We start from the raw sequence: 22,713 nt of genomic DNA, 5'->3' as shown, positions 1-22,713 counted from the left end.
TGCCCTAAGGATGGGCCCAAGTCAAGAGCTGTCTAGAAACTAGACCATGTTAACAAAACCTGGGTCATTGGAGGGGCCTCTCACAGAGACATATGCCCCAGGTGGGGGCAGATCCCTGCTAGAACAAGAATGCCTTGCTTTAAGCACTCGACGTAGGAAAGCCCAGATTACCAGGAAATGAGAGCATACTACTCCCACTGAAGTCAAAACAACTTCACCTCAGAGCCTTGCTAACATGTTTAAAGTATGATTTTTACTTTTTAAAAAACCAACTTCTATGTAGTCTTTCCAAGCACATCTATCTACTCTGAAGTGGGGAACAACTCTTGCTTCCCACAGATTTCTGATCTCCATCTGGGCGAGTAGCCTCTGTCAGGGTAAATGACACATATGCAAGACTTTCCAAGTCTTCAGAGTAGATGGTGCCATCCAAGGAGGAGGGCAGTAGAGGGAGAGATCAGGCGCAGCCCTGAACACTCACAACCCACCTGTCACCCCTAGATAGCAAAATGGGCAGCAACCTTGCTAAGGCCTGCCCTCGGGGAGGAGCCAGGCACAGGCCAGTCCCTATCAGACGGACATGCAAAAATCCAGACAGCTTTCAGCAGGGAACTTCCCACTGAAATGGTTTCAGTTTCACCACCTCTTGACATTTCTAAGTCTCTGGAATCAGGTGCACGGGCATGCGGACTGTGCCCTAGGAAGGTCAGAGAGAGCAGTTCCTTGGGGGATGGTGGAAACAAGGAAATCAAGAGAGCTGAAACTCTGAACTCTGCCCCTAACCAGCCAGGTGACCCAGGGCAAGTCCTGTTTTCTAGATGATCTCTCAGGGTCCTGCCACCTCTGATCTTTTGTGGTTCTAAAACATTTCCCGCTCTCCTTACCCTGTCCCATTCCCAGCTAAGAAGAACCACACACAATCCCTCAGCAACCACAGCCCAGGCTGACTGCAGTGGGAGCTGAAGCACAGGCAGCAGCTCCAGGCACGCCTACCTGTGTGCAGTCTGGGGCTGGTGTCCTGGGTGGGGTTCATGGGGTTTGTGCAGGGACTGCTCAGCAGGGAGCTCCTGGGGCAGCCCTGTCCCGTGTGCGGCCTGTATGCTGAGCCTGCGTCCTGCAGGCCCCATCCTCTATAAGAGATCTGACCTTGGGGGCTGGCCTCCTGCCGCCTCTGTGCACAGAGAGAAATCAAATGAGCTCAAACCCTAGGCCACCAGCCAATTCCCACAGCCACAGCCGGGTCCCTGTAACCCTGGCAAGGTCCTGCCACTCACCTTTCCACATGCCTATAACTCTTCCCAGGCCCAGCTGAGGCCTTCTGAAGCTGGAGGACTTTCTGTAGTTGTAAGGGCCAGGCTCAGCTACCCAGCCCTCTGCTCTGGAAAGTAGGTGTGCCCCAACACACTAACACACACACACTCACTGTGCCCCTCACAGTAGGGCCGAGTGCATGGCTGGGCCCCAGCAGCCCTGCACTGTGCTTCCTCTCCCTCTACACCTCTTCCTGCCTCCCTGGCTGAAGAGGCTGCTCAGCTTGGCAAACATGACTGCAGCAGGATACTAACCCAAGGGTGGGGGGGGGGGTGTTGATCTTGGGGCACAGAAAGAATTCACGCTGGTCCCTTCATATCCCCCACTCCTCTGCCTCAGCAGTGGAGGCGCAGGAGCCAGTTCCTGGATGGCTGGGCCCAGGAGCCCACTGAGAGCCAAAGGGTCACCTGGCACGAGGCCTATGTACACGGGTTCGGCAGGGCTGTCTCCGCAGGCAGGCAGCTCCACTCCAGGCTGGGCAACCCCAGAGGGCACGAGGCGGCCTCTACTCGCAGGCCAGCTTGCTGTCGAAGCTGGACAGCGCAATGGCAAAGGCCTGCAGCGCACACAATGGGTAGTTGTAATCCATGGTGAACACGTCCTCTGCTACACGGCCAAACTGCATCACAATGTAGTCCGCTGGAGCCAGGCACGGCGTGGACAGAGACAGAAGGGCAGAGCAGGGATGGCAGAGGTGGGGAAGGACAGACACCCAAATCACAAGAGGGGAGAGAAAGCGAGAAGCAGAGAAGCCAAGAGAATCCCAAAGGAGGTGAAACAGACCAGTTGGGAGAAGTGGCAGGAGAGATGGAACAGGTGGCAAAGGAGAAAGATGCATACAAACACCAGGAGACGGGGAAGAAGAGAGGAAGTCCGTTCAAAGGGTGTCCCCACGCCTGAGACTCTGCTGCGTGCACAGAATCTAGGGTCAGGGCTCCAGAGAAGGTTCCTCCAGGGCCTCCCAGTCATTAGGGTTAGAAAGTTCTTTACATCTAATCTAAGCCGTATAATCCACGTCCTTAAACTCTGACCTCTACGGGCAGGGCTAGGTGAGCTGAACCCTGAGCTAAGGGCCCCGGGTATCATGTGGCCAGTAATAAGTCAGGGCAGAAACACTCACGGTCATTGCCATGGATGATCTGGAAGTTCTTCACGGAGGCCTGAGTGACGCGCCCGTGGAAGTTGAGTACGTAGGACTGCGTGTCGTCATTCCAGACAGGCGTCTTGTTCTGCAGCTCGATGATACTCTCCGTGTTCTTATTCTGCCAGCGTGCTAGCAGCGTCTCATGCTCCTGGGAGGGCAGCCTCAGCTGAGCCAGGCCCAGGCCTTGACACCATGACCACCCCAAAGAGGGATCTGCCCCAGGGGTGGGAGTCCTTAGATTTCCCTAGACCTCCAGGGCTTCTCACACTGTGTCTCCTCCACACATACACACAAGCTGGAGTTCTGCCCTTAGACGCTCATGCAGACGCTGGGATAATGGGGAAGGCGGGTGGGATGGGGTAGAGACTCACGTTGCGGGGCCGGATAGAGACTCTCTCGTGAACCATGGTCATGCCTGGGACAATGACACTCATCTTCCGCGGCCCCTTGAAACCTAAAACATTTGTTTCCTAGGAAATAGAGACAGAGAACTCAACACTGGCCATGTGAGGACTCAACTTACCTACTGGAGAGACTGGGGGGAGGGAATAAAGATGAGCTAGCTTTCACGACTCACATGTCTAATAGGCATCTCTAAACTTACCACGTCCAGAAGTGGGCTCCTGAATCTCCACTCCGCCCAAGTGAGCTGCTCTTACAGTCCTCCTCACCCCAGTTAAGAGCATCTCACTTCTTCCATCTGCTCAAACTACTTGGAGTCATATTTGACTCCCCCCTCTCGCTCACACCCCACTTCTAACCCATCAGCAAATGCTGTCAGCTCTTCCTTCAAGTTATATTCAGAATTCAACCACTGTTCACCACCACCATCTCTCACCAAGATCACAGTACTGGCCTTTAGCTGGAATCCTTGTCTCCTCACCCCCACCACCGCCCTCCTCCCTATCATCTGTTCTCCACACAGCGGTGAGTGGTCCTGGTAAGTCAGATCATTTTCATCTTCAGTTCACTCAGAGTAAAAGCTGACGGTCTTACCTTGACCTGCAAGGCCTCACGTAATACGGCCCCATTACCCCCTCTTCACCACTCCCCTGCATTCTCTGACCTCCTTGCTATTCCCCCTGCATGCCAGGCATCCAGGATTTTTGCACTCGCTGTGTTCTCCCCGACACCTGCACAGCTGGCTCTCACTTCCTTCTGGCCTTTACCTAAGCACTACCTCGGTGGGGCCCTCCCTGCCATCCTTCCTAAAAAGACATTCATAGGCCCTGCTTTATTTTTTTCTTACCATTTATCAGAACATATTTATTTTGCATATATGACTGTTTTATAGCTTATCTCCCCACTAGGGGTTCACATCCCATGAGGGTCTACATTTGTTTCTTTGTTGACTACTATCTCTTCAGGGCCTCCAATAGCACCTGGGGCTCAGTATCTGAAGAGAGTCAGACTGCCTCCCCAAAGCCGACCAGCAGGTGGCACCACTGGATCATACAAAACAGCTATGCTTGCATTCCCAGGCTGATGGTACCAGTCCCTCATTCTGAAATGAGATGGAGAAACCCTTTGTGTTTATATTCCAGTTTGGTCATCTGTGAGCTGTGTGACATTGGCAAGTGACTCAACCTCTGATCTTCGGTTTCCTCATCTATACAATCAAGAAGATAGGATTGAGCTCTTAGGTTGAATATTCAGTGAGATGATTATGCAAAGGGCCTTACAGTCCACTCAGGACCTGAACACCAGAGGGAGGATTGGAAGGTTGGACCAACAGGAACCCAGGCCTTCTGCCTCCTCCTTTCCAGGAGGCATCCAGGCTGGGCTTCAGAGAGCCAGGCCGAGTCCTCAGAACTCGCCGAGCAGATGGCCAGCTGTGTCCTGTCCCAGGCAGGGGCCACTCCACTGTGCCTCCCTGTCTGCCCATAAAGGTAGATGGGATAGGCCACAGACAGGTCGCAAGTCCTGAGTGTCACGTCTAACTTGGAGACCAGAGACCCGGGAGCCCATGACTCACGTAGCATACAGCAGCCAGCTCCTGACGTAAGGTTCCACTTTCCAAAGTAGAGGATGATGCCTTCTGAGGGTTGACTCCATTGTCATAAACGGTGAACTTTGTGCCCATGAGGTTGGACCTGAAGGACAGGCACGATCAGTATAGGGTCATGCACCCTGTGCCCCAAGGCATGGAGCAGTTCAGAGGCTGTCCTGTGACGAGCCTGCAAAGTATTCTGGGCTGGGCCAGGAGCGGACCTGGGGGCACACTGCTCACGGAATCCCCATCTTTGAAGGCGCTTCTTGGACAGAGGGCCTCGACTTGCTCTGAGTTTAATCAAAGAGCATCTCGGTTCAGTTCAGGAAAATCTGAGTTCCACAGAAAGTCTCCCTGGAGGAAGAGGAGCGGCCCCCCACACGGGAGGTGAGCCACCAGAGTGGCATCTGACAAGACCGCAGAGGGGACTCAGCACCCCGTGGAGGGTGGAGATGTTCTACTCTGTCCCATTCAGCCTGTGAGCTTTGGTCCAGCCCCATCTCCAGCTTTAGCTCCTGACTGCTAAGCTTGATTTATGCTCCCAATCGGGCACTCTTCCTCAGCACACCTTCCCTCACCTGAGGCCTAGCTCAGAGCCTTTCCCCCACCCTAAGGTTGCTTTCTCTTCCCTCAAGGGCTCACTCTCAGCCATGCCCCTTGGCACTGACCATGGGGCTAAGGCGGCTCTTCCACGGTGGCCTACGTCATCACTGACATCCTAGGGTTTGATCCAACCCTCTTAGTGGGCCTGCGTCCCCTCTGCCTGGGAGCAGCTTAGGGTAGGGCATGTGAGGCCCATCTTCAAATCGGCTCTAGGCTGGCACAGACCTGGGCCTATGGTTGATCTGATAGAGACGACTTTTGGAGAGGATCCGACCCCTGGCCTGGATCTCCCTCGGGGACAGGAGATGCCCTCTACAGAGCCTGCCCCTGCCTGCCCCGCCCCTGCCTGCCTCCTGGGGGAGTGCTCGTACCGCAGTTTCCCGATGTAGCTGTCCCCTCCTCGAGACAAGTCTGTTGGGTCCACAGAGATGAGGTAATTGGAAGTTTTACTCTTCTTTCTCTTCCTTCCCGCCAGGAGGAACACCTTGGGAGTGGAGCAGGGTCATGTTCCAGGCCCGGCCTCCGGTCCACACACAATCATGGGTGCCACTCACACACCTGCACTCGAGAGTGACTCCCTTGCTTCAGCTCTTGAACATATGTGTGTGCACACACATATACACTGACCAGGCATGGAGGCTTCTGTCTCTTTGGGGGAACTGGCAGGTCAGTGCTGGAGCTGAGGCTTCCAGTCCCATTCCAGCCCCCAGGACTTCAAGCCCACAGGGTGAAACTGTGTCCAAGCCAATCTCACCTTCTTCCCATCCTCGCGGTCCAGGTGCAGAAAGTAGGTGGGGTACATGCCCCGGTCCATGCCCTTCTTGTCCCGTGTGATGCGGCACTTGATGGTGATCCCCTGCGGGGCCGGCCTCAGGGCGAACTCCTCAAGATCCTGGACCTCAACATCCACCGATGGCTCTGGGGCTGGGGGACTGGGAGCTGAGGCTGCCTCCTATGGAGGAGAGAGGAGAAGCCTGAGCCCCAGGGACCCTGAACGGCTGAAACTGGTGGTCTGGGATCCAAAGCTACCCCCAACGTGGTAGTGGTGGGAGACAGGGCAGGCCCCCTGGGATGTGGACCCAGTTATCCTGGCCCTGGGACCAGCAGCTAGCTTCCTAGCCCTTCCCTCACCTCAGCAGCCCTGGGGGTGGGGGAGGAGGAAATGGGCAGGTTCTCAGGGGCCATCCTGTCCAACTCCAGCTCCCCCCACCCCCCAGCCTGGCTGAAGAGACTGGGAGGACAGAAGAGCCCAGGCCGGAGAAGCTCCTGATAGGCACCTGGGCCCAGCCCCTGGCCCAGAAAAGCCAACTCTCCATCACTTCACATTCATTCCCCTCCCACCTGGGTGACACTGCCATCTGCCCCTCTGCTGAGCAGGAACCTCCGCACTCACCCTGATGGACTTCCTGCTCGTCGCAGAGCTGGGGCGGGTGCTGCTGTTTAGCTGGGAGGAGCTGGAGCTGTTCTCGTCCTCATCCTCCTCTTCCTCTTCCTCTTCGAAGCTCATGCTGCTGGAGACGCCTGGGCCAGGCAGAGGAGCAGAAGGGACGAGTGGTCACACAGGCACACCCGGTCACCGGTTCCCAGGCTCTGAGTCACCCATACACACACGGACATACACATGCAGAGCTGCATGTACACATGTGCATCCACACACTCCCACACATACAACCAGATGCACACAAGGACACTTTCTTTCTGGTGCGTACGAGAGCTGGGGCTGGTCACTATCCCCGGGTGCAGCCCTCCTCCCAGCTTCAGCCATCAGACCCTCCCTCTAGTGGTCAGAGTGCCCTGTCTCTGTGTAGCAAGTCCTGAGTTGAGCTGACCCTGCACTGGGAGCCTCCACTTCTGGCCTCAGGCCTACTAGAGGCCTTGGCTAGCACAGGCTGTGGAATCTCGGGAAAGGCCTGACTCCTTACTCAGCCTGATGCATGGGGCCCACCAACTCCTCTCCAAAGCCTGCCTGGGCCCCCTGGCTACGTGCTTCTCCACACCTGGGATGCCATCTCCAGCCTCAAGGTGCCTCAACAGCCCTTTCTCCAGGAAGCTATCCCATGGTGGGGAAACGATGTGGGCAGGTTTCCTGGGAGGATCTGCCTTGCCTCTCAGCCTCCTGGCCCTGCTCCCCCTAGCTCAGCAGACAGAGAGGGGGCACGTTTCGCAAGCAGGGGCTTTTTCAAAGGAACCAAAGGGAAAGGAAACCTGTCCCCAAACCTGGGCCTCCCTGGGGGCAGATGGGGATAGGGAGAGACAGGGCTGGGCTGTGAGCTGATTGGTTACCTTAGTTCACACTTCTTCCCTTAACTCAGCCTTATCAGGGGCCCCTCCCTGCCCAAGTTTCTCATTGCTCTCCAAGTGTGCCCCACACCAGGGCCTGGGAGGGGCTGGAACAGACACAGGAGAGTCACGCTCCCCAAGAAGGGTGCATCTGAGAACCTGGGGCTGGGCTTGCGGGGCGTCACTGGACCCCCACGGGGCTCACCCTTCCTCTGCATCGTGGCACGGATGTCCTGCCCGCTGGGCCGTGAGCCCCCACCAGCAGCTGTCTCCCCCTCGTCCCGGGCGTGGTCTGACTGGCCCACAGTCAGGATCCGCATGGGGCCTCGGGCCTCGGACTTGTCTTCTGCCAGTGCTGCTGGCCTGCTGGTGCCTGCAGGCCACGGACACTCCTGAGTTCCCTCTAGGGGTGGGGAGGGCAGGGGGAGAGCCTGGATTCTCAAATGTCCAGGAAGAGGGTGAGGGAGGAATGGGGGGACCCTCTGAAAACTTCATTGGCAAAACCGATTTTTAAAAAATGAATGACAGCTAGCTGTCTGTCAGCCTCTTAATGATCAGTGAGCTAGGAAGGGGCATGGGCTCCGTTTCTGCCGTTCCCCCACACCTGTGGCCGAGGGTAGGACTGAAATGCCTCACATCCCAGGCAGAGAGCAGCCAGCTCCAAAACCAACTGCACGGTGAAAAGGACAAGAGGGAGAGCAAGGCTGGATCCGACACAGCAAGCCCACCACTCGGCACGGACGCGGCCACCTCCATGTCGTCAATGCTGATCTCTCTCCCTCACACACTCAGACTCACATACATTGTAAAAACACACAGGGCCCCTCAAAAGAGACAGGTCGGCATACACTTGCTTTCCCAAATGGAGGGGCTCCCATCCCCTGTCAACCTTCCTGCCCAAGTTGCCAAAGCTTCAGGACGAGAAGCAAGGCTCCACCCAGAATGCTGCAGTCAGCTCCACAAGCCCACGGACCCCGACACACCACTGTCCAACCATGACCCAGAGGCCTGGAAGCCACTCCGTGTACAAGGCTTGAGGAGACAGGGTGTCTAGCCAGCAGAGACAGGACTCGGGGCAGGGGTCCCTGTAACTGTCCTTGATCTCCAGGGATCTTCTCTGAAGAGGCATGAGCAGAGGAACAGAGGGTCTGGTCTGTGGGGCCCAGAGGGTGGAACTGGGAGTAGGGAAGAGTCGAGGAAGCCCATGAGATGCCTGAGCACTGCCCAAGGTGGGAACGGGCTGCCGGGAGACAGTGAGCCCCCCGGAGGGAGTGTCCTGGTCAGGGCGGAGGTAGAGGCGCTCAGGTCCCCCGGGTGGGGAGCTGGACTTCACTTCCTGGCCGCATGCGAGGCCTGCCCGCACCCATAGGCCAGCCCGGTGCCACAGGAGCGAGAGGAGGCCTGTGAGCCAGCTGGGAAGCAGGGCCCTGAGTGCCACGTAGGGCCCTCGCCAAGGCCTCCCACCCGGTCCCTCACCCTGAAGTCTGGAGGATAAGCCTCCCGCCAACCCCACAGAGGGGCCTGAGCTTCCTGAGGAGGCCGGTAGTGAGGGCAAGCCAACCTTTGTGCCTCCCCTTCTTCTCCTTCCCAGAGGCCGCGCCCTGGCCCCCTGCTGCGGTGGCTGCCTTGGTTCTCTTGGCTGAGGCTGGCACTGTGGGGCGGGCAGCTCCCAGTGGCACACTGGCAAGCGAGTCGGCTTCCTGAACTGCTCAGGAGAAGGAGGGGTGGGGGGGGGAGAGAGGGAGAGGGGGAGAGAGAGAGAGAGAGACGGGCGCAAGGTAAGACCAGAGCTCCAGCACAACACTTCCCAGTTCCCCCACCACTGAGCAAGCCGCGCCAGGGCCTCCACATGCCACCTCTGCCAGGCAGGCCAAGCGGGAAGGAGGCGGCACCACCCCAGCCCCTGCAGGGTGCTAAGTCAACAGCCTGGCCCGCACCACGGCCAACCCAGAAGCAGAGCAGTCTGGGAGGGAGTGGGAGAGCATCTGGGAGAATGTGGGCCATCGAAATGGTGGGTGAAAGACAGAAAAACTGCAGCCCCTGGGAGAGACCACAGCGAGGGCCAGCACCCCAGGGAGCTGCACTGGCCTCAAGGGATGAGCCCCTGAGGCAGGACAATAACAGACACCAGGAGCCGCACGCCAACAGAGGTCTCGGAGGGGCCACTGCTGGGTGTCTCCACGCTCTCCACACTTCAGAACCCCAATCTGTACCAGGTCCCTGGGTGGTTTCCTAGTGCTCTTAAGATGACCACCGACATCCTCCTGCAAGTCTGGCCTTCCCCTTGGCCTAACTGCGCACTCCTCAGCTCCAGGGCACCCCAAGTCCCAGGCACGCCAGGCTCTTCCGGTGCTTTGTACGTCCTGGACTCCCTCCTGCCACGGGGCCTTGCTCCTGCGGTCTCACCGCCTGAACCGCCCTCATTGCTCCCGCCCACGCTCCCACCAACTCCCATTCATCCCGCAGATTCCAGCTCAGACACCATCTTCTCAGGGAAGCCCTTCTCTGGCCGCTAGCCTGGGAGCAGGCTCTCTGCCATTCACTCACTGGGCCCGGCTTCTTTCTGCAGAGCACACCTATAACAATCTATTTCATTCTCTCTCTCCTCCTAGACCTTAAGGTCCGTAAGGGAACAGAGACCACATCCGTTTGTGCTCATCCTGGACCCCCAGCCTCTAATCCAGAGCCTGACACGAATAGACCCTCAATAAATATTTAAGCAGTGGGTAAATATACAACACGAATGAGCATGGCCAGTAGGTCAGAAACTCATTACTGGGATAAACTGTCAGTTCTGATTTATGTCAAACTTCCTCATCTTCCTCTGAGAATGATCCCCTTGTATCTAACACCAAGAGCCAGCAGAGGGCAGAGCAGGAAGCAGCGGAGGCTACAGGGGGCAGGGCGGGCGGGGCTCCTGGAAACCGGAATCCCAGGTCAGCCAGCTGGGTGAGCGGCCTCCTCAGAGCTGGGGAAGCCCGGTCCCGTGGAGAAGACCCAGCCCGGTCTGGAGTCTCAGCGGGGGACAGCATTCAGCTGAGTGGCTCTTGGAACACACCATGGCTGCTTCAACTTTCAAAGCCCTGAGACACAATTTTCCTCACTTTACAGGGCAGGAAACAGGCCCAGAGAAGGTAAGTGACTCGCTCACGGGGACCAGCGAGCAGACGACAAGTGAGCAAGCTGTCTTCTGACTTGGGCCGTTCGCTCTGCCTCAGAGGGGCTGCAGTCTTTCTGCGGGGCTGGCCCTACCTGGCACACAGTTGGTGATCAAGAAACACCTGCCAAAGTGACCGCACAGCTGTGACCTGCCAGACTCTCTCAAAGCCTCAAGACGTTGGCTCTGGCATAAACTGGCAGGGCCCGAAGTCCCAGGAGCAGGCTCCCCTCCCACAGGTAGCCTTGGATGGCCAGGTGCCAGGCTTGGCAGGGCCGGGGCAGTGATGCCAGGCTCCACGGGATGCAGAACAGCGGGGGCCTTCTCTGCAAGGCACTTCTGCCACCCTTGGGGAGGCACCCACAGACGAAGCATGCGGAGAAGGCTGCCAGGTTAGGGTGGGGCCTCTCAGGTGGAGCACAGACACACCAGCTGCGGCCCGAGCTGCTGAACTGAAGCACACGGGCGTTGCTGTGAAGGGGCCCCGAGACGAGGCAACGACCAGTAGACTGAAGTGGCTGGAGGCAGCACGCCGAGGAAGCCGCAGAAGGAGGGGAACACCGTGGCTCCTTCCAGCTGCAAGAGCCAGATGCCTGCAACCTTCTTAGAGTCACTGGCTGATGGAGAAGCCCCCGTGGTTGCCGGCGCCAGCAGGGGGCAGCGGGGACTGAGTCTGAGTCCGCCTTTCAGGCTCAGAGAGACCAACCCTCTGCTCAGCCCGGGGTCCTGAGCAGGAAGGAGGGTGCTGAGCACTGGGATGCAATGGAGCCACCCGGTCCCCGGATGAGCTGCCGAGAGTCCCCGCCGAGAACCAGAGTATACAAACACAGATGGAACCTGGAGGCTGCTGGCTAGCACGGCTCCGTGCAGGCACCTGCAGGCCAGAAGCCAGGACACTGAAGGTGTGGGGAGGCCAGGGCGGGGAGGCAACAGGTGTCTGTCATAAGAGGCACTGCGCAGGCAGGAAGCTGAGATGGATTCCCCTCAGGAGGCAGAATGCTGGCGGGGAGCAGACTGTTCTGCTCCTGGGAGCTGCCTCCTGCTCTCAGGGAAATGTTTCAGATCAGAAACCCGGACTTTTTTTTTTTTTTTGTGGTACGCGGGCCTCTCACCGCTGCGGCCTCTCCCGTTGTGGAGCACAGGCTCCAGACACTCAGGCTCAGGCTGAGCGTGGGCCCAGCCGCTCCACGGCATGTGGGATCCTCCCAGACCAGGGCACGAACCTGCGTCCCCTGCATCGGCAGGCGGGCCCTCAACCACTGTGCCACCAGGGAAGCCCAAACCTGGACTTTTGAACTCCAGGGTCCATAAAGCTGTACCTTCTGGCCCCAGCACCGGACTCAGGAGCCCAAGGCTCCAGGTCCCAGCCTCCCTCCGCCTGCCCCACTCAGCTGCCACCTGGGCCGGGAGCCATACTTGGCCTAGGCACCCCTGACAGGATGAGCCCCCCACCTACCCAGAGCAGCAGGAAGTCCCGGAGGGGCTCCCCAAAGCAGTGCTGGGGTCTAAAGCTGCAGCGCAGGGGCCTCCCCAGGCTGTCCCAAGGGTGGGGTGTACCTTGGTAGCTGGCACTGCCGCCGCTGCTGAGGTAGGACTCCACCAGGGGGGCCTGCTCCTCCGACTGCCGGGCCCGCCGGCTCCGGGGCCGCCCGTCGGCATTGGCCTGCACCATCAGGGGCTCCTGGCGCTTCTTCTTCTGCTTCTGCTCCAGCAGGGCCCGCTACAGAGGCAGTGGACAAGCACAGGGTTTGGCGGGCCCTGAGAGGGCCGACCGCCTCGCCCAAGGGAAGGCGCCCAGACTGGGACCGGAGAGGACCTGCTCGCTCGGCTAGGTTCCAGAGGTCACAGTGCAGTCCACAGCCCACCCTGGCCTCATTTCCTTGGTGCCCCAAGACGTGGGGTCCAGCGGAAGCCGGCAAGTGTCAGCCCAGGCAGCTGCCCTGGCAGGATCACAGCACAGACGTCCAACTGCGGTCACCCAAGCTGCCCGCCGGCAGAAGCCCCAGATGCCGGGGCAGTGCTAATGGCAAGCTGGCAAAAGGAGAGAGCTCGCCTCTCTTCTCCTGGGAGGGGCCCCTCTCCCCACCAGACAGGATCACCCCAGGAAGGAGGACAGCCCTCCCCCGGGCCCAGACTCTGGCCGGGATAGCCAGTGCTGACCACCCTTCCGCCCGGCTCCAGCCTCACTCACCTGCCGGTCAAGCTTCTGCTGCCTCAGGTTGCTGCCCTCATCATCTAAGACACTGCGGACGGAGAGACGAGTATTCAGGGCCTGCCCACAAGGAGCCAAGACAGCCCAGAGGCCACCCCCAGCAATGTCTGGTCTCTTTAAACCCCTCCCGTCATGGCTGCTGGGCATGGGAGGGGGAGGAAGGGTGAAGCTACTATCTGGGAATCAGCTTGAGACATGAAGCCATGAGCCATCTTCCTGCCACTTTGGGGACTTATCTCCTGCTGGGATGCCTTCTCCCCAGGACTTCCCAGTCCGCCCTGCCCCAGTAAATATAGAGGAGCAGCTGCAGCTTGGGCCCATGAGCAGGGCCAGGCCTGACTGAGATCCAGAGGCATCAGGCACAAGCCAGGCCCGAGGCTGGGCTTCAGACCCGAGGGCCTGTCCCTCCAGCTCCATCTTTCTGTCCTTTCTGGTGGAGGTTGGGTCTTCTGAAGCAGACTCTCTCCCCACCTGTTTAAGGCAAATCCTGGCTCTCCAGGTGGTAAAGTGGAAATGCTAACACTGGCCCCCCCAGCCCCACTTAAAGAGGACTGAAGGTCTCCTCATTTGGGAGAGTGAAACTATGACACCAACCAGTCCCTCGGGAAATGGCTAGGGCTGGGAGCAGATGTGCGCAGGGCAGACACAACACAACAACGCACAGCCCGTCCACCGGCCACAGACACAGTGTGGGCGGCTGCAGGGCATCGAACCCTTGAGTCCCTACCTACGGCGTTGGGACGGGCAGCACCATCTCACACAGACCAGCTCTGCTGCCAAGTGAGCCAGAGCACAAGTAGGGAACCCCAACCACTTAACTCTGTTTCTAGTCTAAGACACACGCATGAGACCGAGGCCCAAACCTATAAAGCCAAGGTCAGGACAGCTGCATGGGGTGGGGCTGGAGCCTGAGGATCTGAGCTCTGGGAACCCCAGGCTGCCCTGGCCCAGTTATTCCAGAGCCTGCCCCTGAATCAGACCTTGTGTGAATGCCTGCACAGGTATGTCCAAGGGTGTTGGGTTTGTGTGTGAGGCTGGAGGAATATCTCATGCGTGTGCACTGGGAGATGTCCAAATGTGTGAGGGCATCTACATGTGTAAGCACATACACCCGTTTAAGAGGTGGGTGTGCTTGTGTGTAGCTGAGTACAGTACACATGTAAGGGGGAAAGATGAGGTCACAACACCCTGAAGACAAGGTGAAGCATTTCCACCTACTTCTGACAGCAGTAGCCCTTTCCAACTGGGACAATCGACCTGAAACGTCATCTCAGCTCAGGCAAACTACTTGTGCTGCGGAAGCCAGCCAAAGGGTGGCAGCAAGTCCATGGATTGCAGACAGCCCACCACCCACCTCTGGCTTCACCTCCCTGGCCACAACCTGTGAAGACTGCATATTTTGAACCAGCAGCTGTCCTACCTACTTGACATCTGGGAAGGACTTTCCTGATGCCCATGGGCTGCTCTACACACAAGAGGAGCCCCAGCTGTGATCTGGGGCCCTGCACAGAGCAGCCTCATTCACCAAACCCTCAGCTGCCAGAGCACAGGAGAACACGCTACTCAACAGACATGCTTCTAGTCAAGGCCTCAGTCTACCTAAAGTAGCCCACCTGCCTAAGAGCGCACAGCTGCACATGGCCTCCCTGAGGGCAAGGCCAGGCCCAGAGGACAGGAACAGCTCTGAAAAATCCCAGCTGGCTGGGGTGGTGAGTATCCCATCACAGAAGGCCGCACCACAGGCTGGAGAGGGGCACCAGGGTGAGCAGGATGCCTGGGAGCCCTGTCGGGTCCGAGAGGCTACAACTCCTCCTCCTGTCTCTCCACCTCCAGTCGACGGCCTGACTGGAGAACGCAAGGGAAAAACATCTTCAAAGGGTGAGTGTGCAAACACCACTGTCCACTGTGGTCTGTGGCTTCCAGGATATGGGTGACAACTACAGTCCGGCTCTGTTGCCACCTGCCGAGAGGAGCAACGGGACCTGAAATCCAACCGCGCCCTGCCTGCCCAGCTCTGTGCCTGGCCCACACGGGGCAGCCTGCCACCTCAGGCATGTCCTGGTGGTTGGGCCACAGCAGCCCATGTCACCTCCACAAGGCAGTGCTGGCTCCTCCCCTTACTGCCAGCAGGAGAGGCCATTCCCTGGCTCACTGGGATGACGCAAGCCACTGCACTCTCGCAGGGCAGGACCGGGGGCAGTCATCTGGGTCGTCCCTAGCCCTGGGCTTGGCTGAGCAGGACACAGACGATTATTTCCATGGTGCTGACACCATGAAAGGCGCTGACCCCTAATATGAAGGGGCGACATCCCACTGAGAGGTAAGCTCGCATTAGCGATGCCACCTCCAAACTGCTGGTCACAGTGGTTGCTCGACTGACAAAAGGTGGTTCCAGCCAGTGCTCCCCTCATGTCCTCATCCATGAGGGGAGGACGTCTTCCTACCACAGGCCACTGTCCCACTGCCATGGACTTTCCACGCAGTTCCATGAAAGCATCACTTCCTCTTCCTCTGTCCCCACCCCATTCCCTGACGGGGGAGAATGACAAAGAGCCTCAGGCTTTAGTAACACTGGTCAGCAGGTACGATTATAGGTAGAATGAACTTAGTCACTGGCCTTCAAAGAAAGATGGATGAACACAAGGGTGAGGCTTCTGAAGAGATTCCAAAAACTGATACCCCAGAAGTGCCTGGAGAGCTGCCCACCTCTTCCCTCACCACCAGGCACGCTGCAGGAGTGGAGGATGCAAGGCTGGGAGAAGCAACACGTTGCTTGGTGAATAAGGACACGCCTGGCTGAGCAAGACCCATCCAGGAGGGCCGACAATCCAGCCAGATGAGGAGGCTCCGAGAGTGGGCAGCGCCACGTGCAGGACAGCAGGCTCCTGGTACAGCACGGCGTTTCCAGGAGAGCCGCAAAGGCACCAGGTGGACCACAGTCACCCAGCGTAGGCAAGCTTGTACCGGGTGGTGTTTCTGCCTGACAACAATGTATCCGGAGCACACAACATCTGTCCCTGGTGAATGACAAAGAATCCCCTGCACACAGCTGAACAATGACAACAATGATGGCCATCTCCAGGGACAGCAGAACCGAAGCTCCTCTCTCCTCCGCAGCAGGCCCAGGCCCCCTTCCCTCCCCGTCCACCAGATGTCCCGGCCTTCCCATCTCCTATGACGGAATCTCTCCTAGGCATCTTCCTTCCTCAGGACACACCCAGGCCTGCCTCTTTCTGACAGCACTGTTCCAGACAGCACTAAACGATAACCCGGAGAGCAGACAGTAATGGCTTTTTAATGACTTGGGCTCCTATTATGGAACCACTGCCAAGCCGAGGCTGCCAGCTGCAGCCCCGCCAGGAGACTCAGACAGGAGACAGGGCACTGATGGATGGGTCTTCCAGCTGACCCTGGTGGCTCCTTCACGACAGTCACCTCTTGCTGAGGGGCGGACCAGGCAGGCCCAGGGAAACACCGGTCACTGGCTCATGAAGGCCAGAGAAACCTGGTCTGCTGTGTCCACCCGTCCATTTGCTCTGCCCAAGGCCAACCAAGTGGCCCCCTCACCTCCCAGGAGACAGCCCCTCCACATCCCCTTGCTTCTTCTGAGGCGCCAGACAGGTATCCCAAGAGTGAACCATGTGTGACAACAAAAGAGTCAGGGACATTTCTCCCATGACTGGAACAGCCAGACTTGGTCAACATAGTTAGGAAGCAGGTGCCCCCTCTCTTAGACCCCACCTCCATGCTGCAGCTAATCCACCAGAGCTGACCAGAGGCCTGGCGGCCAGGCCAACCTCAGGGCAGACCCACTCTCCATGCCCACTCCCCGCCCTCTGCCCTCCTTCCTTCCCCTCGGTCACAGTGGAACCTGCCCCTGCTGGATCCAGGCACCCAGGGAAGTGGGCTGTCAGGGGAGGAAAGACCACCCAACGTGCCTGCTGCAAACTCTGTGGCGAATGCCAGACCCCACCCGCCCACCCAGCATGTCTAGATCTGTGGCTTCTGTTGCCGAGTGGCTAACTGGAACATCGCGGGAAAGACACACGGTGGAGGCTGGATGGGGGTGGGGCAGCTCCAGAAGGGAGAGGACCATGCTGCTCACAAGAGTTCCAGCCCCCCAAGATGAGGCGTCTCCATTCCAGCCACTGGCTCCCAAAGTTACCAGGTGAATCCAAACTGCTGGGGGCACTCCGCCTCACTTGATAATTCAGACCTGCTGGGGAAGATGCCCCAGAATGAATCCTCCACCTTACACTTCCTTTTTTAAAGCAAGTGACTTAGGTGATTCTAATGCTCAGCCATGCAAATAGAGACCAGGAGCCAGAGCTGGGCATCTCTAAAGAACAAAAAAGAAACTGAGGAGCTGCTCTAAGGCTGGAAGCATGCAAACACAGCCTTCTGTTCAGATGGGGGAAGAAATTATAGCGTGCAGATCAGTGTGGCCCCAGGTAAGACTGTGCAAGGGGTCGACTGAATAGGTAGAAGGGACGTGACCGTTAGGATTAGGAGCAAGGCCAAGTGTGCCAGCAAGTCAGGGCACACGTCCACAGACCTATCAGAAAAGACAGGAGGACAGTATAGCCAGGCTTCCACGTGGAGCTGCAGGGACTGGCAGCGATACCATGTGGGCGAGACAAAGCCACGTAAGCGGTGTGCCGGGCCAGTCAGACGGACAAAGGTTCTGGCAACATTGGGTCATGCCATCATCAAAGGAGGTTTCTAGCATCATGTTTCTCTCGGTTAGCAAGTTTATTGATGACCTGACACAAGGCAGCCCTCTCAGCAGACCTACAGGTGACACAAAGTAGAAGAGATACTAACTGTTCACTAAGAGAGTATGAATTCAGAAGACCCTGGAAACCTAACAGGAAGTGGTCAAGTCTTACAGGTGGGCCCCCAAACCTAGGTCTTCCCACGTAGGCAGAATGGAGGAGACAGGGCTTGACAGCAGCCTGATGAAAGACTTTGCCGTTTTGTTTACAGAGGCCTTGAGGGGAAGGATCAGTATCAAAGCCATCCCATAGGGGTGCTGAGGCCTGGAGGACAGCGACAGGAGCAGGGGTCCAGAGAGAGGGAACAAAAGCCTCACTCTGCTCGGTGCTGGACAGGCCACACCCAGGACCCTGCCTGCGACTCCAGGATCCGTGCTGGAGGAGGGCAGAGACCAATCTGAGGGCATCACAGGATCCCTGCTCCCTGAATCATCTGTCAACCTTGTGTGTCCTGCTCCTTCCACCCCAGGCAGCAGCAGGAAGACTTCCCAAAGACGCTCAGGGTGGGAGAGGAGACAGACTCCCTGTGGCACTGGGAGCGGAGATTCTGCTCTTCCTTCCTGTTGCCAGAAGGGAAGCCGTGGGCCAGAGTCTGGGCACCTCTGAGGCTCCGCCCAGAGGGAGAACTGAAAGAGTCAGAGTCTTGTTTAATGAGTAGTCATTCCACTCCCCGGTAAGCAGAGCGAGAGGAGGGGGATCCAGGAGGATCTTAACAAGGACCAAGAGGAGGGGAAACCCAGAGACGGGCGTAGGCTCACCACCGCAAGGGAGGATTTTCTTACGTTCTCGTCCACCTGAACGGAGGCTGTTTGCAGGGATGCTACAGGGAGCATTCACACAGAGGACTGGACAGCCTGTGAGGGCCGCTCCTGCCCGAGGTTCTCATTCTCTGACCTACAGCTGTGCTTTTCCAGCAGCACTCAGAAAGCCCCATTGTGGGGGGAGAGTACCGCAGCCCTTAGGTGTGCTGAGAACACAGGTGTGGTGCCAGGAAAGCCAGGAAGTCCTAAAATCTACCTGGGGATGCCACTTTGATTCAGAGGAGTGGGCATCATGTCCATGCTGGGTCATGCCAGGCAAACAGGTTGCTCTCCAGATGCAGTCCCTGGTCTCCAGGAGTTCACGGCCCGGTGAGGGAGACACCGGGCAACGGCCGCAGGACCGTGCAGACAGAGCACCGAGGACTTGGCTGGCCATCACGCCCCCCCTCCAACACACCTGTGGGCGGCAGGCTTTCCTGACTCAGCGCTCCACCTACAACCCATAAACAGGTGTAAAATCATGAACCAGAGACCGTTAATGCTCCTCAAGAACACAGGTGAAGACAGAACGGCAGAAATAGAAATCAGTGGTAGTAATAATAGAAAAAAAGGCAAAAAGCTATTCCAACTGTTACACTTTACAAACGAAATGGCTCGCTCCTAAGTCAGAATGTGAGATTAATCCGTGATCATTATAAACTGAGTCACAATTACCCTTAAGATGATTATCACCAGCTGTCAGTGCTTCAAAGAAAAGGAGCCGGGCCCAGGGCATGCAGGTGCAACCACCACAGAGAGAACAGCACCCTCACCAGGAGAGCTAAGGAGATATCGACCGACCTCTGGTCCCCAAGCCAAATGACACATTCCAGTGTGACATGAGGGAAACCCCACACGAAAACACGTGCACACGTCCCCATCCCCCTCATCTGCGAGTGCACGGCCTTGCCGCCTTCTGTCCCAGTTTTCTCTGTAATCAGGCAGGCATGTGGCTTTGACTGCAATCAGCAGCCCTGATAGTACAAAAGGCAATGTGCATCTCCTCTCAGCCAGATCTCCCCATTCTGGAAGTCTACACCCAAGTCCAGTGCTTTCCCAGGCACGGTACAGGCTCAGAAAGACCCCAGCAAGGCAGGAGAGAGTCTGGCAACTTCTGACTGCAGCCCGCCCCCAGCTAGACACCTACCCTCCCTGCCACAGAGCAAGAAGGCAGGGTGGCAGAGCGCTGGGACAGTGCACAGGGCAGGGCCACAAGGGTGCCAAGCTGCTCCCTGGGGCTGGGCTTCGGGGTGGCAGGATTCTGTGCTCCAGATGGAGTGTGTGGGCTCAAGAAATGAATGAGGGGATGGGATTGCTGGGCCTAGGCTGGGGCAAGTGCCAAATCACTCTCTGCAGGATGTCAGTGCCTGGGCACTCGCCGCCGGAGGACAGAGCCATTTTCCAGAGACGACCCGACCTCCCTAGGGCCCTCTTTCCCAGAGGCAGGCTTAAGCCTCCCCAGTTTGAGGCAGACTTTCTCTAAGACCTGTGTACTCACTCTACAAGTTGCTTTGGTCCTTGGCTCCTGGGAGAGGCTTCCTTGAACCCCGATCTGGCCTGGCCCCCAGCTTGCCGTATCCTAAACACGCCGTCGTATCCCAGCCCCATGTGCTGCCCCTGTCCTGCCTGCCTCCTGAGTTAGTCTGTGGCCACCACCCTGCCATCAGCACCCCCGCTCAGGTACTTCCCCAGCACTAGAGGCCTCTGAGCCCACAGGCACTGTCCAGGCATCTCTGCTGGGTGATTAGAAAAGGTTAATGATTCTCTGTGTGGCGGCACTGTCTTCTAGAAGGTCCTTAGCCCACATGTGTCAGGAAGGCCAGGATGCTCCAGAAAGGACTTGTTGTGCAGGGTGACAGCCCCCCTGAGTCAGCACAGCCCCAGTCCCCTGATGGGAGAATCTCCTGGTCTATGTGAGACTCTGAGGTGTGACTGTATACGTCTACCGGAAACCCTGGGTTGACCCGTGTGTGTGCACACATGTGTGTGTGTTGGTGGGAGGGGCACCCACAAATTGTAACTTGGGAAGCCCTGAAGCCCCCAAAGGTGCTGAGATTAGAGACAACAACAATTCTCAAGCGAAACTCTGAATCCCCAGGCCAGTGACAGGTGCTTGTTTGTAGAAGGATCTGCTTTTAACAAGCCTCAGGCGGTTTCAGCTGGTTTCCATTTTGGATGCTGTCTGGACAGACTCATAGAAGAGCTCTGTCAGAATTATTTTCTATCAGTGACTGGAATCAGTTCCCTTTGAGGGTAGGCTGTGTTACCAGGCAGGTCTGGAGAGTCTGTGCCTACCAGCCACAAGCATGTGCACCTGGGCCAGCAAGAACATAGTGGGCCTTAGCAGTGGGCACCCCTTTTACACACATGCCTCTCAGGGGAGGCCTGGAGATAGCCCCGTAGCCCATGGCAACCAAGGAGCCAATGGGTGGCCAAGGATCTGGTGCTGCCATGGCAATGAGCTCTTCTCCAGTGGTAATAAAGAGAATGGAGTAGAGTGGATGTAGAAAGGCCTGCACCTGTGCAAGCCCCAAGGGCCCCTCCCCCACCCCGACCTCCTAAGAGGCAGGAAAGCCCAGCTGTCCTTCGGACAGGCCACAGCATCAGGGAACACAGGGTGGCCATGCTTCCCTGAGTGTGCCTGGGTTCCTAGGTGCTCTTGTGCACGTGAAGGCAGTTCTCATGTATTGTGAGTTGGTGTGTGTCCAGGTATAAACCAGTTAGCAAGTGGATTTCTGACTCTCTGTAAGATATGAGTAGTCTTGTGTGTGGGTAGTGGGAGGCAGGTATTCCCCAATTATAGGATGTGTATGTGCACGGATAGGCAGGAGTACACCTGTGTGAGCCCGAGAGAGAGAGAGAGAGAGAGAGAGAGAGAGAGAGAGACAGAGACAGAGACAGAGAGACAGAGAGACAGAGAGAGAGAGTGTGTGTGTGTGTGTGTGTGTGTGTAGCAATACATGGTGCTTGTATATAAAAGCAGTCTGTGCTTTAGGTTCGGAATGACTGTCTCCAGGAATTCATGCCCTGAGTGTGTGAACCGACCAGCAGGAGAGTCTTTGGTCCTGTGAATGCATGCCTGCAGATGTATGGGTGTGTGTACGCTGCTATACTGGCGTTAAGACTGGTGTGCTAGGCCTAGGAGGGGGCTCAGCACCGTTCACTCCCTCCCCAGGCGGCCACATGGCACTGACTGCCCCAAGGCCCACACAGGCCCAGAGCACTGGCCTCTTCCAGCAACCCCGGCGGATAAGTGGGGGAGCGGAGCAGGCTAGCTCAGTCCACTGGGGCCCCCAAAGTTGGGGCAGGAAGGCCCAGAGCCTCCAACCAGCGCCCCCGAGACTGGGCCAGATGAGGAGGGTACAGCTGCCCTGCGCCCCAGTCCAGTGTCCCCAGCCAGCCCTGCGCTCCGAGTTCGGGGTGGTGGGCACCTTGGCCCGGCACCCTCGACCCTGCCCCAAGCCCTCACCGTTGGAGGGTGGTGGGCCAGGCCCGAGCCCCCGAGTCAAAGAGAAGGTGGGGGCCGGCGCCCGCGTACCTGTAGGGAATCCAGTCGGAATGCGGCTTGGAAGTCATGTCTCTCGGGGGCGGGGCGGCAGCTGCGGCTCCGGAGGCCGGGGCCCGCGGGGGCCGGCGCGAGGGCCCTGCTCAGCTCCCGGGCCGCCCAGGGCCGCATCCTCCCGGGCCGGAGCGCTGGGCCCCGCCGAGGCCCGCGCTGCACGCCAGGGCCCCGGCCGCGGGCTCGGCGAGCAAATGCCTGCGCGGCGCGTTGGGCGAAGCGGCGGAGTGCGCGGGGCCGCCGCCGCGGGCGGGAGGGCGTGCGTGCGCGCGCGTGGAGGCGGGAGAGGCCGTCCGCACCGCCCGGCGCCGCCAGAGGGGCTGGGTTCCGCGCCCCGAGCCCGAGCTCTGCGTGGTGGCAGCGGCGGCCCGCCCCCTCCTGCCTCGCCCCGCCCCCGGCGGAGACCCCACCCCCAGACCGGCTCCGGCGTCCCAAACGCCCCCATCGCCCTCACCGAAAGCCCGGGTCCCGAGGCTCCAAACACGTGACCGCGCCTGAGCCCACTTTGGGTGAACAGGCGCTGTCACTGGGCGGGTCTCCGACCTCAAGCCTCAGTTTCTCCTTATGTGAAACGGGGATAATTCTAACACCTGCCTACCTGGCCTACCTATCTCCACTAAGGGATGGGAAACCTATGCTCAAATGGAGGGGGAGGGGAGAAGTAGGGGGTGGGATCCAGTTGTATAGGAAGGAAATTATACCAAAAAAGACCGAAAGAGGTCCTGGGGAACGTTTAGGTCCGAAGCATGGAGGCTGAGCTTCCCCCCTCCATGCCGCCTCCAGTTCTCACATGCCCCCCGGGGAACCTTCTTTCTTTGGTTTTAGTAAAGGAGGTGTTTCCTCATTGCGGAGGCGTCCTTCCCCTCTAAGCTATAGCAGTCA

General features: G+C 58.2%; 1 protein-coding gene across 2 annotated transcripts; it reads right to left on the bottom strand.

Moving 5' to 3' along the window:
• Window positions 1-1,816: 1,816 nt before the first annotated feature.
• Window positions 1,817-22,188, bottom strand: TUB (TUB bipartite transcription factor; the record flags this gene model as incomplete). 2 transcript variants are annotated; one of them, XM_082629253.1, is made up of 12 exons in its annotated part: window positions 21,811-22,188; window positions 12,677-12,728; window positions 12,043-12,205; window positions 8,890-9,033; window positions 7,534-7,701; window positions 6,442-6,569; window positions 5,803-6,000; window positions 5,420-5,532; window positions 4,431-4,548; window positions 2,827-2,925; window positions 2,432-2,603; window positions 1,817-1,950 (listed from the first exon to the last, which is right to left on the bottom strand). In XM_082629253.1, exons 1-12 carry the CDS (start codon window positions 21,846-21,848, stop codon window positions 1,817-1,819), a joined length of 1,527 nt encoding a protein of 508 aa, XP_082485379.1. In that variant the 5' UTR covers window positions 21,849-22,188. The 2 variants fall into 2 exon arrangements, with proteins under 2 accessions (XP_082485379.1, XP_082485380.1); XM_082629254.1 differs by lacking the exon at window positions 7,534-7,701 and having other exon boundaries at window positions 21,811-22,184.
• Between the last annotated feature and the right edge of the window lie 525 nt (window positions 22,189-22,713).

This window comes from Mesoplodon mirus (genome assembly GCF_964341445.2).
Source record: "Mesoplodon mirus genome assembly, chromosome: 7".
NCBI classification, from domain to species: Eukaryota; Metazoa; Chordata; class Mammalia; order Artiodactyla; family Ziphiidae; genus Mesoplodon; species Mesoplodon mirus.
The sequence above is the reverse complement of the archived record's forward strand: the minus strand, read 5'-3'. Positions and strand labels throughout refer to the sequence as shown.